A 16618-nucleotide genomic window follows, 5' to 3' on the forward strand; every position below is an offset into this window, starting at 1 on the left:
AGTTGCTTGTATAAAGTTTGCGTGACCAGAAAAATATTTTTTAAAAAGAAACAACTTTAAAGAATAAACAAACATCCCCTCCGACAACACAAAAAACCTAAACATTGTTGATTTACACTTGCAACATACCAAATCCTGATGATAACGGAACTGAAGCACAACTCAGACATGGCAAGAGGGAACTCAGGACAAAGACAGAATAAGCAAGACCAAGTTGGAGTCTTTCACCTTTTCTTCTACTTACAATCTCACATGACTAAAAGAGGAGCAATGTCCTGTGCACTAGAGACTTGCTGTATTTCTTATTTTAAATGAGAGCACAGACCAAAAGTCCTTTCCTTGTCTAGATCCAAGGATGATGGTTACAGACAACATACGTACAATTCTTGCTGTGCTTCACCAACATGCAACAGGCCATGCAGGCAACTTGGAAGATGAGACCATTGCAAGTCAGTATTCACGAAATGTCAGCAAGTGCTCAGGAGCAACACATCAATATACAGAGGAAAAGAAAACTGGCTATAGCGATCACCCAGCAAACAGGCCTGGGGATGCTGTGGCTGGGAAAAGATGGGACATGGAAAGAGACCTTGAGGGTTGGGTTAGCAGGGTAGAAGAGAGGCAAGACCTGGTTTTGTAATTGATACAGTGATCAACTTTTCCAGGTTGCTTGTTATTTTTGGACCTGACTGACTTGCAGAAGTCAGCACCAGGACTGGAAGTGATGCTCTGTCACAGGGTCCACGGCAGACCATCCACAGCAAGCTCCAACACAGCAACCAAGTCAGCACCTTGTAGCCAGCAAACGTTCACACAGTGTACATCATTTCCTCCCACTCCACTCACTCTCAGAGCTAGAAAATCCCCAAAAAGAAGGGGTTAGAAACATCACAGCCTGCAGGCTAGGTTTTAACAGAAACAAGATGACTAAGGCAGCAAAGTGAGGAGGATGTGATTAATAAAAAATTTAAGGGGGAAAAGAGATCCACACCCATACCCACCTGGCAGACCTGGAGGGTATTTCATTGACAAAGACCAAGCAGCCAGCACACAGCAGAGAGCCATCAGCATAAGGCAAATTGCTCTTCTGGCCATTGGACATGGCACCAGAAACCCAATGAAGAACTTTTTCTCTGTGGGCTGGAGAGCCCACTACTTGCACTTCAGGAGTTAAATCCCATGTTCTCAGCAACTCCTCTGTTTCCACATCTTCTTAAAACCCATCCCACTCTAACTGCCTCAGCTAGCTCTACCCAGTACATTTCTAAATTACCTGAAAACATCAATTATCCTAGGAAAAGGAGGAGTCTTCCTACTTACAATACATACTTGGAAGCTGCAAGGAAGACTCGCAAGTACATTTGGACTTAGGCTGCTTAGTCAAAGCAATTTGTCTACAGTCTCTGTAGGGACTACAATAAAGCTCAGAGGGCTGATCCAGAACCCAAAGTCCATAGAAACCTTCAGCTGAATCCACAAGCTGTCCCAGTCCTGCAGTGCACCACTGGCTCCCTTCACATCATGCTAGAGACACCAAAACCACTCAGATCAATCTGTGAAACAGAACAGTGGTCTTCAGAAGACCACTGTTTTTATTTCAGAGAAGTACAGAAAAAAAATAAATTAGGAAATAATTTAGGGAACTGATAAGATGACGTGTATTTAGAGGTTGATGGGACATGTTCTTATAAAGTGATACTATCAGCATTTAACCTAATCACATCCTTACTTTCCTGCCCTTTTACAGCACTTGGTGCAGAAGCATCTTGAGCATCTGCTCAGAAGCAGGAGCAACACAGCCCAGGGCAGCTGCTGCTACTATGGTCCAGTAGGCAGTAAATTCCCAAACCTCCAATTCTATCACCAGTTTTGCACCAATTCACTGCAGAGACTAATTTACATCAGCACAACTGGGCTGGGCTCTGCTGGTGCTTGCTCTGAAGTGAGAACCAGAGGCAGCAGCAGACCCCAGCCTGCTCCGCTGCCCCCAAAGCAGCAGAGACACACACAGTGCTCGCCAGCGTTTTGCCTGTGCATCTGTCCAGCAGGACTAAAAGCCTTTGCTTTTCATACCCCACAGGAGTGTTGCAAGGATTAGCTCATGTTTATTCAGCACCATTTTTCAAAGCACTGCAGGAGAACCAAACCCTTCGATTTTTTTTATCCATTCCTTGCTGTGTCACTCCCTCCCGAAGGGATGTGTTTCTCCCCTCCTGAGAAACAAACAAGCGCGAGGTCAGCAGGAGTGGTACACGGGAAGCACATTCCAGGCTGCTCCTCCTCTTTCAAACCACAAATGCCACCAACCCCTGTGTCTGTCGAGCCCGGACAGCATCCCGCGCCAAGTGCCCAGCATCCAGGCCTCCCCACGCAGCCCAGGATGGGGCTGGACAGGATATGCCGCAGGATGTTTAACCGCATCTAATTTCCTTTTTGGTTACAAGGAGCAAAACGGGGAGGGGGGGGGGGTTAAACAGCCACCCCTGGAGCCGTACAGCCTGCCTACAGAAAAGTAGGGGGTCTGTGCACAAACCCCACTTCGCAGCTCCACTTCTCAGACAGAAAACGGAGCAGATGCTGCAGCCAAGGTGTCCGCAGAGGGTACGTGTGCCGATGCATCCCAGCCCTCAGGGAACATGCCATAGCCTTGGCACTCAGCCTTGGCACGACGGGATGCTTCACATCTGAGCCTGTGTAAGTGCTAGACATTAGACCTCGTGTTTTGTGCAAGCGCAGGCAAATCCCACATGGGGCATTTTCTTCTGCACACAAACTTGTTGAGCCAGATCAAAAGAGCAGTCCTGGGAACAGAGCCCTCACTCGGGCAGCAGCGAGGTGAGGACGACAGACAAACTGCTACGGGATCCTCTGCAGGACAATGCTGATCAGAGTGCTGCTTACAAAACCAAAGGTCATCAGTAAGGGTTAAAGAAAAAGGTATTAAAACCATAAATAGCTCTATTCAGAGTACCTTCCCTTGGCTACAGTGCCCAAAACCCAGGCATCCATGCAGACAGCAAGAACATCTGCTACTCCATCAGAAAGCAAGAAAATCGAAGTGTTAGCATGAATTTTAAATCTCCAGACATTGCAAAAGCAAATTAAGATGAGTCATACGTAACAAAAAAAGACTGTTTTCACCACATTGCTTTGATAAGTTTACAATGCATTTTTAAATAAGGAAAATAAAAACCTCAGACCCAGCAGAAGTGGAAATGGGAGAATATACCATGTTCTCAAAGCATCTGGATTTTTGTAAATCGATTCTACTGAAATGGGAGACAAAAAACTCATTCCCTAATTCCAAGGAATGTTTTCTGATGGGCTTGATGTGAGCAAACCTTTGGGACTCTGGGAAAAGCTTTGTATTCAGCAGAAAAAAATCACTTATTTTTTTAGCATGACAAACTTAGTGTCACTTCCCACAGATGTTGGCATTACATAGAGCATCTTTCAGGGTAAGAACCACATGAAAATTCTGCCAGCTTCACTGGAATCAGGTATGAGCCAAATTATAGTCCCAGTTAAGTCCCGGGATTTCTTTCAGGAACTCTATGCAGCACATGGACAGCAGAGGTTAAGCCAATGCACTTCTAGTCTCTGACTTGTTAAATGACATTAAAGCAATGACAGAAAAGGAACTACAGAAAAAGTAACATAGCTACATCCAAAGGTTTTTAAAACCTGGAACTGATGATTTGTCTCCTTGTTCTGTAGCTGTATAGGCACTGCACCACAGGCAATAGTGCTGCCTAGGACAGATGTTCGCTTCTGCAACTAGAAAGGAATTTCAGCAGAATCACCCTTCCTTTGCTCCACTGTGCAGGTCTTTACCTATTAAGTTGCCTATAGCAACTAAAAGGTTATGAAAGTGCTCAAATAAAGCAGAAATCCAGAGGGAAATTTTCCAGAAATGTTTTAAACATTCAGCTTGGCATGAAATAAAATTCCCACAGTTTCTGTCCTTACAAGTCATGAACAGTGAGACTTACAAGTACCTGGCTTGACAGAGCACAAGCCTTGAACTAAAAGAAAAATACTCTCAAGTACCCTGGTGTGGGGTTCTTTTTTATTTATTTTTTTTTCTCTCGTCGTCTTTTTGGTGAGGAAGTTCAAAGAATAACACCATTTTCCTCATGGAAGATAATGGTTATGAGGCAGAAGTTACTGGGATAAGAGGACAATACTCAAGATGCCAGTTGCTGCTAAATACTGGCTGTACAGAGCTGTGCACAGTATTTCATAGACAACATCAGATCCTATTAACAAAGGTTTTATATGCCCCAGCTTCATGCACACTCCAGGCTCCTGGAACAGAGCATCAGTTCAGCTTGCCTTAAAGGGAAACACCTCTGGCAGAGGGCATCAGGGTGTTACTGGGGGTGAGAGCATCTGGGAGCTTTTCTCTGCAAACTCTACACTGAAGATAGATCATTTTCAGAATTATACTACATTACACTAAAAGACAAACAAAAACATCCCTCCCTTAAACCAAAAACAGGAAAAGCGCAGATAAGCCAAGGCTGGACAGAGTCCAAGCTGTCATCCAGGATGCTCCGTGTTGGGAACAGGCCATAACCACAGACATAATCAGTGAGAGGGGCGGGGGCACCATACCTGGTTTGTTTTGGGAGGGTGGACGAGAGGATAACCTATAGTGGGGGGTAGGAGGAATGGGACGGGGGACAGTCCTGCCCTGGGGTGCGGTTGGTGCCTACCTGGATGTATGCGCGCTGCAGGTAGCTGTAGGGCACCCTGCGCTGGAAGTCGGCTCGCACCTCCTCGGCGGCGCCGTGGCGGGACACGGCTCCCAAGCGCGGTTCCTCGCAGCTTCGCAGGCAGCTGGCGCGTCGCAGCACCGAGTCGAAGAAGGGCAGGTCGCCACCAGCGCCCGGTCCCAGCGCCTCCAACCGCACCTGCCCGCGGCAGCGCCGCCGGCACCGCAACCGCGCGTCCCGCAGCTCCCGTCGGCTGCGCAGCGCCCGCTCCAGGCACCGCGCCGCGCCCGCGAAGTCGCCGCTGTAATAGGCTTCCACGCCGCTGGCGTACAGCTCGTCGAAGGGCTCCAGCGGGCCGCCTTCCCCCGAGCACCCACCGTCCGCCCGGCACGCCGCCGGCAGCAGCAGCGGCAACAGCAGCAGAGCCCCCCAAAGCCGGTTCCCGGATGCCATGCCCGCCGCACCGGCGGTCCGTGCGATGGAGTCCGGTGGTCCGAGCAATAGGGAGTAAGGGTGCGGTGCAATGGGGTAGCGGTGCACTGTGTAGCGGGGCTCGGTGCGATAGGGTCCGGAGGCGGGCTGCAATAGGGGCGGGTCGGCAGGGTCCGAGGGTCCGCGCAGTAGAGTCCGCCGCGGTGAGGTCCGGGGGTCCGTGCGATGGGAGCCGAGCCCTGTGCGATGGATCGCGGTGTAGTAGGATCCGGGGGCCCGTGCAGTGGATCGCGGTGCAGCGGGGGCCGTGCGAGGGGCTCCGCTGCGACTCTGCCCTCGGCGGTGGCGGGGCCGCTGCTCCCTGTGCCGCCCGCCCGCGCCGCCGGCACCTCTTAAAGGGCCCCGCACCGCCGGCCCGCCCCGGCCCCCCCGCAGCGAGGTGGTTTGGGGGTGGGGAGAGCGCAAGCACCGACCGGGCGCCGCTCGGAGCATCCCCGCTCCGCCGCTCGTCCGTGGCTGCAGGGATTTTTTAAATGACGGCGTGAAATTTAAATTGCCCCGAGGTAACGTAAACGGCAGCAGCAGCAGCCTCTTCTCCTTCTTTTCCCTTCCGTGCCCCACACCTCTTCCTGCTTCCCCACATCCCTGCGGCTGCCGGCGTTTGCAGGATGCTTTTTTTGCCCCTCTGCGAGGCTATTGTTTGGAGCCGGTTTTCGCTGGGTTCTCCACCCCGAACCCCTCTTGCCCCGACAGCCTCCCGCAGCTGGGAATCTTGCAAATAAATTATCTGGGATGGGCACAGTGAGTGGCTGGTGAAGGCTTTTCAGCTCCCAGCTGTGTGTTTGTCTCACTTTCTCCAAGGTTCCTCTCTCCCACTGCTTCAAAGCACTGCCCTGCCAAAAATGTTGCTTTGTTTTTTTGTTTTTTTTTCAATAATTTTAAGGCATTCTTGTGACGAGACATTTGGCAATGCAGCCTAGTGACACACAGACACACACAAAATTGTAGTTGGCATCTTAAATTATCTCAGTGTTAAACACCTGTCAGCAAGAAGTTTTTCATACTAAAACAGTTAATATGGGTGAAATCAGCTGTTCTTGGATCCCATTAGATGCATTACTTAAGATGTTCTCAAGTACTCCGAAGTCTGAGCGTACAGCACTGTGCTCAATACGGTCTCTCACCAGGGACTGTGGCTTTAGTTATTTCGGACATTTCAGGAATATCTGTATAGCTGTTGGCTACCTTTTTGTAGACAAAAAGAGCTGAAAATGGGAGATGCTTGAAACCCATTTAGTCCAGTTTTGTTATTCCATCACGCCAGTTGTTCCTCATGGTCATGCTGGGCTTTCCCTTCTGCTGCTCTAGTGGCTTTGATCAAATTGTGCCTCATTTATGCTGCTGTGTCCAGGATCAGAAACAGAGCTCAACACCCTTTCTTTGGGCAAGTGATCAGATTATGTGGTCTGGTTTACAACAGTTTCACATAAGGGAAGTTTTTCCCCCACCTGGCTAGGGATTTACTAGAGTTCTTGGTGAAGAGCTTTCCTATCTGGCAAAGATTTCATAACAATCTTCCTTGTTGCTTTCTTTCAAATGAGCACAATCTGCTCTGTCAGGCCAGTGTGCTGGGGAGGGTACTCCCAATGGAAGAACCAAACACACCAAAGGGAGATCTCCAGTGGGAGAGGCATGTGCTGTAACCACTTGCCTATGCAATACGAGTTCTCGGGTCTAGACAAAGCATTTTCCAAGGGAAGGGTTATCAGCACTCCTGGGGAATGGAGGCAACGTTATGAGAGGGCTACTTCAACCTTCTCAAGGGGCGCTTGAGGATTTGCTGTCTAGATATAAGACAGAGATGCCACTAGTGACTGCACCAGCTTGGAGTGGGAGCCGGTCATGCTGCAAATCACCGTGATAAAGCACCCAGCTCCTTGGGTGCAGTTGTCGAAGGAGGCACCTCAGATGATCTATTTGCCAAAGTACTGTATGTAATTCCATATTGTTTCCAAGTCAGTGACATCTATGTGCATGCAATAACATTGAGGCCCTGTGGGGGAAGAAATGTAGAAACTATATGAATGACTGGGAAGACAATTAAGTCGAACAAAATGTTTGATTTCAGACAGCTGCGTTTTCTAATTCAGAAATCTGATCGTGCTTTCTTGTTCATAAAAGTCTGTGTTTTCCCTCACCTTGATGTTTAATGCTACCTAATTGTAGCAGAGAGCTCAAAAAGAGTTGCCACATACAAGGCACTCAATCCAGGGCGTCTCTAGGTGATTCCAGTGCAGTTGCTTGGGCAAACACTCCTCTTTCTATACCCTGGCTCACTGCCGAAATGAAAAGGCAACCACCAGATGGCAAGAAGTTTGCTGGTCCTCTGGCTGGGAGTCTTGCTCTTGCAAGAGATCTGAACCATAACAATTCAACAATGCTGATGCTACAGCCAACAGCATGGTAGGCAAGGTGGGCTTGCTTCATTAGAGTTGGAAAGGAGATGGGTTATAAGCCTTTCACGTACAAAGGCAGGATCTGACCCAGCAAAGCAATTACTAGTTTAGGATGTTACAGCTCTGAATCAGGCCCCAAGATGCCTGAGATATCCCTCATACCACTAATGAAAGGAATAATTCTAAAAATGTAACAACTCAGCCCGTGTTCAGATGTTGATCCTGGCCCCTGTGCAGTTGTTTGAAAGACCTTTTGCTACGTAAATAGATTCATCTGAAGCGTGTTTTTTGTTGTTGTTGTTTTTTCTTGAGGAAAACTCTGATATGTGGGTCAAACCACTGATGATTTGGCAACAAGATAAGAGCAAATTTTAAAATGCCTTTCAAAATGGCTTTTCAACATGTAGTTCACAAGAAGACCTAAATTTCAAGCCTTCTCTGTTTCATTTGTAGGCTTGCCTTCATATTTAATTCATGGACAAACTTCATAATTCCCAAATCAAACACAGGTGACCTCTTCAGCCTTGTACCTTAGTGAGAGGGAGAGCTTTGAACCAGATGGAAAAGTACAACATACCCTCAGTGAAGGGCCTTGCTCATGTAAAAAAGTACAGGTTTGTCGAATATATCAAAACAATTACTGAAGTACTTCATGTTTTAGATCCAAATCCAGACCTGAATTCTGTAGAATGCCTCCATCTACCATTCACATTTTTTTATTCAAGGAGGGGTGGGAATGATTACAAATATCAGTGAATGACAGGAGAAGGAATACCAAATAAACAGATGTGCTGCAATAATAACTCTTCATTGCATTTTGGGACTCTCCTAGGAAAAATCCATCATCAGGGTCACACAAAACTGGTTTCTTCCCAAATCTTTTCACTTTTGCTTCCTTCTAGCAATACTTCTGCAGGTTCAGGACCTGGGACCAGCTGACTCTATCACCGTCTCCCAGACAGACATCTGACCCATGGTCCAAAGCTGTATGCTATTCTTCCATAACCTACAAGTTCAAGAACCTGGGATGTCCTCTGTCCTAGCAGGCCTCTATCCTGACATTTCTCCAAGTCATGTCCATCTTGTATCTTGCTGATGACAGCCTCTTTTTTTTATTGTTTCCTCTTCAGATCTGGAGAAACATTACTTCTGCAGATGGACTGCAAAATTATTTCCAGCAAAATTTCCTTGCAATGTTGCTCTAAGTGCATCACCCACTTCTGTATCCTTCCTCACACACATTGTCAAGGTCATCTCTTATCCTCCTTTGCAGCATCCAGTAAAGTGGCCTTGGCCCAGGCAGAAGACATGTGCTTGTCCACATCTCTCTCCTACACTCCATTATTAATATCAGCCTCAACAGCTCATTCTTTTTTTTGTCCTGGTCTGGCCTGTCTCTCTGTTTTGTTTCATGGGACTTATTGTATCTCTGCCTGATTTGGACAAGGTTTTGTGCTCTAGAATTTGCCATAGCTTCTCTTCTGCAGCACAAACCGAAACTAACTCTCCAAAGCCACGTTTGCAATGATCCCTCCATTGTGCTTCTCGAGGCTTTGAACACAAGCTTTAGTTTGCAGGCGTTTTGTGATACACAGGAACCCCCATGCTGGGTCTCTTATAAAAACCTTAATACAAGAGCACAGACAAGTAGAATGCAAGGCTCACTGTTGGCACTCAACAGAGAAATACAATCATATAAATCACATAAGCAGAAGGTTCTTGTGTCTTCCCACGTGTAGGTAACCTTATCAAATTTCAAGTCCCTGTACGTTTTGCTTACTTGGAAACTTAGACTGCACTTTACTGTTGTTATAAATTAAAAGCCAATAAAAATAAAGTTCAGTAACTACAAAATACACAACCACGGGCACACTGGTGTCTTGGAAGGGTTGGCCACCTGCCTCTATCTTTGAATGTAGGTCTAATATACTTCCATGGCCTATATTATTTAAGATGACAATTATTAATAACACTGAGGAATTATTGTATTGTGCTCTACATAGCATTTTTCCTACATCAACAGCAAAAAAAGTTTTACATCTTTAGAGAGAGTTACTGTTATGAACAGGAAGGTACCTATAAATGATATAAACTGAGAAAATTTAATCATAGACTCATTTGACACAGTTATTTTCAATGCATAGTCCTGAGTTAATGAGACGTGTGAATGGTTTCATTGTGTAACAGTATGAACTTAGCTGTGAGCTGTGGCAGTTTCAGTTTGTGAACAGGGTCCAATTCATGGCTCCTGTAATTGCACTAAATTTGGTGACATCGCCAAAATGATGGGTCAAGTGTAGACTGTGTGCACACACAGCTGGAGTCTGGCTGTAGCTCTAGGAGGTCCCACACACAGTGAACAGATGGGGTGGGACAGTGGGAACAGATGAGGTGCCCTGTTTGAGTGAGGTTTGAAGGACATGAAGTTCATCCAGGAGGTAGAGCCACAGGTGATGCTTCTCTCTGACATGACTACAGTACCCTGTGGTGGTGTGTGAAGAAAGACACATGAAGGAGACATGCCACATATAGCAAACCTCCTCTTCTGCCCAAAATGAGGTGGTTGGTGGAGATAAGAGTGTGTGGATGGAGTGGCCCGGGCTCCCATTCAGCTGGTCTGTATGTTTGTGGACTCATCACCTATCCAGGGAAGAGCTCCCCATGAAAACCATGACTGTGAAAACCTTTGGGGTAAACATCTGGTGGATTTGACGTCCAGGTCTCCTTGCACTGCCTGCGAAAAGGGCTGTTCATGCTGAAAATGTGAGCACTGCGCTGCTGTTGAGCAACATGGGAGAATCACAGTTTGTGACAGTGAGATGTGGCCACTGAAGTGGGACAATAGGGAAATATTCAAGGACCCCTCAAGAGCTGTCTGAAGCAGTTTGTATCTTTTAGTGGAAATATCAACTGAACCTCCAGTAAAATCAATATAACTACCCCCAAATCCAGTGCAGCCGTATTTTCCACTGCATGACCTCATGCTTATTTTTCCTATGCATTAACTCATAATCTGGGCACCTCAATGCATTTATTATTTTAGTCATTCCCTTTATCAGTTCTGGTCTGGTCTCAAAACATCATTCAGCACTTAGAAAATATTTAAAAATATGATTATGTAAAAGCCACTGGGCTGCTTAGCCAGCTCAGGTAGATGCTGCACCCCACCCCACAGACCTTTCTCCCCATGTTGCCCAACAGTGAGAGACTGGTTCTCCAAAAGTATTTTCTCTCCCCACAGATCTCTCCACATGAGCCAGACCCCAACTTACTGTGGGAAGAAAGAAGGAAACATCAGGCAGGAGGAAGAGGCCCACGAGGATGAAAACCCGATGGGAGAGAGAGAATTGCCACAGGAGGAAACTCAATGCCCTGCTTATCAAAGCAGAGGAGGGGAGAGCTGCAGGGGAAGACCATGAGACATAGAAAGTCGGCTGAGGAAACTAAAAACAAATTGGGCAATGGTAGGACAGGTGTTGCAGGGAGATTCTCCCTGGAAGAGGCAGGGCTGAGCCCCAGCGCTGATGAACTGAGCAGCAAGATCAGGGCACACACCAGCGGCTCTCACTGCAGGCAACAAGGCAGGCGTGGGAGGGCTCTTGTGTTGCCAAGGCTTTCCCAATTTTAATTTTTATGATTCAGTAGAAAGGTAGGGGCTGAAAGACTCTAAAAGACACTGAGCTCACTTGTTTCACAACTATCAGGTTCCCTGTGGCTCCCCTTTCACAGTCCATCTTTCTTGTACATTAATGAATTTCTGACTAATCCGACCAAAAGTTATAAGTTAAAATCCATGGCCTGATCATCTGCAACACAAGGGAAACTGGAAGAAATGGTGTGCAGTTAATCATAAGTTGATGTATCTGCTCCCTGATCTTGTCAAAGACCCGCCCTGGTAAAAAGTCAAAAGCCTTCATGAGAGTGAAGTGATGCTGGGGCAGATCATAGCCACACTGTGTACACAGAGAGAGAAGCCCAGAGGTGGTTAAAACTAAATTTACTCCAGAGTGCATTTGACAGAATCATTTTTACTGCAAGGTGCTAGGTTTATATGGCAGTAGTTTCCATCCTAGAGAATCCTAAAATGCTCTGCTAATGCTATACACATAAAATTCACTTCACTACAGCTGCTAGGCAGCCAGGTTGCTGGCACACTGCTTCCCACACAGATGTTGGAAGGAAATAAGCAAACCAGGACACCTCAGCAAAATCCTGTCTTAAGGGAAATTATCCCTGGGAAAGGAAGCAGAACTTAAAATTATTAACATTTAGTGTAACATGCAGACCTCTGGGGGTCCTGGTCTCTCCTCACAGATGTAGTTCTGGAGGCAGAGGACCGAAGCCAACTGTACAACCCTGGGGCAAATGAGAGGAAAACCCGAGATTTCAGAGTTGGGCTGTGAGTCTGCAACAGACCGAGCCTGTATTCACCTGGGCGTGAGTCCGCATCACTGACTCTGCATTGCTTGGTACCAGCTCGGCAACACCCAGCAGCGGGGGTACCTCCTCGCTCCCTGCTCATGAGAATCCTCCCAACACTTGATCAGCCCCAACTGAGAAACTTGGCCAAAAGGAATCAGGAGATTGAGGGTCTGTGGCCAGCTGAGGCATGCAGGAGATTGCTCCATCATTCCTCCTCTCACCCCATCCTTTTACCTGTATCAACAACTGGGTAAAGCTGGATGCTGCACAGGTACTGTGCAGGGCCTTTGTTGCTGGAGGAAGGTCTGAGAGGGCTGGAAGGGGTGAGTGGAAGAAGGAGACTGGAATGGGTGGCTGAATAACACTGTTATGTGCAGAGCTGCTGCAGGCCAGTGGAAAACGTGTAGTTTGGGAACAATTCTGCCAATCCAAGCAATGACATGTTCCCTCATTCATTTTTCTCTTTCCTTCTCTTCCCCCAAGGCCAATATTTAGGCTTCATTACAGCTGAAGTAAGCTGGATGAATTCCCCTGCAGCAACCTACTTACTCTGGTTTCACAGCAATATAAATTAGAGAAAAGCTGGGTATTGAAACCGTGGGATATGGTGGAGCCATGGTGTAAAGACACAGAGTGACTCCAGTTTTGCTCAAGATCAAGGCTGACAACTGTGAGATCAGAATCTGCCTTGGGGTCCCCTGTGCCGCCCTCTGCATCCCTTGTAAGGGATGCCAAGCACCATGAACACCAACTGCATGCCAGCCAGTGGTGGCACTGCAGAGAGCGACTATAACATCAATCAGGGAACATATGGCAAGAGCAGCAAATCCAGATGGCGATAATGAAGTGGAGAGGAGCAAATATCTTGTCTCATTAAAGTATTTCCTTTGATTAGAGAAAATGCAGAAGCAAAACACTGCTGAAGAATGGGAAGGGAAATTGCCTCTACATTCCCTGTGGCATAGTGCTCTGTGAAAGCTGATGTTGCTGTGATTAGTGGCTGTTTCTCCAAAGGGAGCAGAGGGCAGCTTCGGAGGGACCAGATTTGCAACACACAAGGTGCTGTGCACCAAAGCAGCCTGAAATTGCTCAGGACAGAAGAACCAGCTCTCCTCACTCTCCTCATTGAGACCTTGCATGGGGACACACACCCTTGGCTATGTCAGGCACCAAAGAAAAGTGCCCCAGCAGAGCGAGTGTCCCTGGCACAGCCTGTTCACTACAGCTTCAGCAGTTTCTCCAGGGCCTTTTTTGGCTGAGGATGGATTGGGGCAGGGGTGGAAGCAGATCTCAGCCTAACTGTAATAACTAAAAATAGCCCCTAGTGTGCATTTGCTCCCTCTCTCCTAGATTGCATTACCTTTGGGACTTATCCAAAAAAAGATTAAGGAAGGTAGCCAAGCAGAGAAGATCTATGAACACAGTAGCAAGAACTCCATTTTCCTTAATTTTCTAGTTTCTGTAACATAACTTCTAGTGAAAAATAAGTAAGCCACAAACAGTGCTGCTTTTGTATCTGTTCCTTGCATCAAAGATCTCAGCTGTTAGAAATTAGAGTGTGGTTACTTCTTTGACCCCTGTAATTTCTAAGAGAACAGTGATTTGGTCTTACAAGCATCTCCCTGGCCAAGCCTTCAGGACAAGGAGTGAAATTTGCTCAGTATGCCAGGCCAAGGGTGCTTTTTGAAGTGTATGCCCAGAGAAGGAGAGTTAAAAGCTTCAAGTATCCTTTTCATGCATTAATCCATCATACTCTGACAAATGGATGGCTCGAATGGCTGGATCCTGGCAGGAGGAGGGAGGTTTCTCATGAGAAGTGGGATTTTAATTGCAAAAGAGATATGTGGAAGTTTTAATCTTTGTGCCAGGGTATGTTTCTGTTTAAGAAGATTCTGACCGTATTTGTCAGAAGATAAGATTGCTGTGAAGCCAGCTTTGCAACTGGCCTAACTGTATATTTATTTCTTTAAACAATCTCTGTTGTTACAAGTCAGGAGGGTCACCCTGAGCAGCAGCTGCTGAAGAGGCTGGCAGGCGCCTCAAAGCAAAGGTCAGCAGAGCACTTCCAAGCAAGATGTCAGGAATTTCGAAGGGATTAGGAGCTGGTTGGGTAAAGATGCAGTCCTAAAAAGCATCTCAGAAGGTCCTTCGCCACAGCTGGATTCTGATCTGGGGGTCCCTTGTACCAATAGGGCTAGTGCTGTTATGAATGTTATGAAGGTTCTCCTTCCCCTCTACTCTGCTCTGGTGAGACCACATCTGGAATATTGTGTCCAGTTCTGGGCCCCTCAGTTCCAGAAGGACAGGGAACTGCTGCAGAGAGTCCAGCATAGGGCAACAAAGATGATTAAGGGAGTGGAGCATCTCCCTTATGAGGAAAGGCTGAGGGAGCTGGGGCTCTTTAGCTTGGAGGAGACTGAGGGGTGACCTCATTAATGTTTACAGATATATAAAGGGTGAGTGTCACGAGGATGGAGCCAGGCTCTTCTTGGTGACAACCAATGATAGGACAAGGGGTAATGGGTACAAACTGGAACACAAAAGGTTCCACTTAAATTTGAGAAGAAACTTCTTCTCAGTGAGGGTGACAGACACTGGAACAGGCTGCCCAGGGAGGTTGTGGAGTCTCCTACTCTGGAGGCATTCAAGACCTGCCTGGACACCTTCCTGTGTAACCTCATCTGGGTGTTCCTGCTCCAGCAGGGGGATTGGACTGGATGAGCTTTCGAGGTCCCTTCCAATCCCAAACATACTGTGATACTGTGAATGACTACAAGCTTTTGAAACTATGCACACTTCAAAATACTGAGTTTGATGGTTTTGGAAAGGGGCTGCATGAACAGCCCTGGAAAGTGTGTTTCTCACAGCTGTAGTCAAGGGCACCATTGGTGTGATTTTCTGACGTGCTTTTTGCCATCCTGTGCTTCAGGGCCTCAGTTCAGCTGGCATCTGGAAAGGCAAAATTGAGTCTATACTCATCAGTGTTGCTCCAGCTGCATTACCTATAGCAACATGTGTGGTATGAAGTGCTGTATATAGGCAAAATATAAAGCTCAGGCATCATTGTGGCATTTCCTACTGGAGCAGCCAACAGAAAGCCTTTTCTGCCAAGACTAAGTGGGAGCAAGAGGGAGTATGCGTCACATTTTGGGGTCAGACCTCTTCTTGCCACTCTGGTCAAGAAAGAACTGGAAATCTCTATGACAGTTCCCAAAGGGGAAGGGCAGATCATCCTTATAGCCAGGAGGTCCTTTGGATGGAGCTCCAGGCAGGCTTTTGAAGCTCAAGACTCATATTGAAGCAAGACATATGACAGCTTAGGGCTCTTATTTCGCTGCTAGCATCAGTCTCCATGGAACACAAATGCTCACTGTGACATGGATAGACTGCAAAATCCTCCTTTGCTTCTATGGAAGAAGCAGGCAAGGCAACAAAAGGCCTCTCTGAGGGCTCAGAGATGCTATCAACCCTCAGATAGAGGTGTCAGAAGAGCAATTCAGAAGGCAGAAGGACAGCACAGCCTCCAAAATTTTTTGAATGCCAATGTAGAAAATGCTATCAAATGCCTAAGCCATGCAGTAGAGTGAGTAAAGAAGTTAATCATCACATCAGATAGAGTTCTTCAGCATTTCAAGCAATTGGATGGGGCTCTAAAAGTGACAGAGCCCCAAAAGGGAAGAAATCAGGGCAGTGGGGTATGTGATCAAACCTATGCCCTTTTGGAAGTCTTAATGAGTAGTTAGTCTGCTGCATTGCAGACAGCAATGTACCTTGGGACACATTATGCTGATATGTTACAGGATTTTCAAGCACATCTTGTGCAAATTTTCCAGACTTCTAGGAAAAGGAGAGCGTATGGGCAATTAGGTACCTAGTTAATTTTATAGAGTGCATTGAGTAAGGGTGGATTTATTTTCTGAGCTAGACATGGTTTCAAACATTGTTTTGTGTTTATTAGTTGGGGATGCAGGGTATCACTTTATTGCTTGTGGTTTTACTGAAACAAAAACACTTGGCAAGGTTACAGTGACCCATTATCTTTCGATTGGGTAGGCAACAATTCCTTAAATAAACACAAGACCTTATTAAACTCTCAAATGCCTAGAAATCAAAACAACTTAACAACAGGGACAAACAATACACTGCAGGTAATGAAGAAATGAATGTGCTTTTTAACTATTGAATGCAATTAAATCTGGAAAGCCACCCTGAAAGCTAAAATAAAAGCAAGACTGATGTTAGTTTTGCCTGCTCCATTTTTTTTCTCTCTGCTTCTGTCTCTGTCTATAAGCATGCTACAGTGCTGGTTATTAGCGCTGACCAAATCCCAAGGAATTGTTGATACTTTTGCTTCCAGACGAGTTTTCAGATATTAATGCAGTAGGGAGAGATGGCTGGCAGAGCTTCTTGTGTTTGCTCAGCCCTTGGAGAGGGATGCCTGCCAGTACTGAACTCTGCACTGGGGCTGTTGCTGGTGCCTCTTCATACACAGATGGGATGGAGACCAAGTCAACAGCCAACCCCCTTCTGCAGCATTTGGGCCTCGTGAAAGCTGACCTCATCTTAGACAAACCTCAGCACATTCATCAC

General features: G+C 46.7%; 1 protein-coding gene across 2 annotated transcripts in view; it reads right to left on the minus strand.

Moving 5' to 3' along the window:
- Positions 1-5526, minus strand: part of P3H2 (prolyl 3-hydroxylase 2) — a 70446-nt gene extending 64920 nt beyond the window's left edge. For both annotated transcript variants that reach the window (XM_082056126.1, XM_082056127.1), the window contains exon 1: positions 4719-5526. In XM_082056126.1, coding sequence (XP_081912252.1) covers positions 4719-5171 — 453 coding nt within the window. In that variant the 5' untranslated portion in view covers positions 5172-5526. The remainder of the gene's footprint in view (positions 1-4718) is intronic.
- Between the last annotated feature and the right edge of the window lie 11092 nt (positions 5527-16618).

The sequence above is a fragment of the Streptopelia decaocto genome, assembly GCF_964273445.1.
Source record: "Streptopelia decaocto genome assembly, chromosome: 6".
Lineage (NCBI taxonomy): Eukaryota > Metazoa > Chordata > Aves > Columbiformes > Columbidae > Streptopelia > Streptopelia decaocto.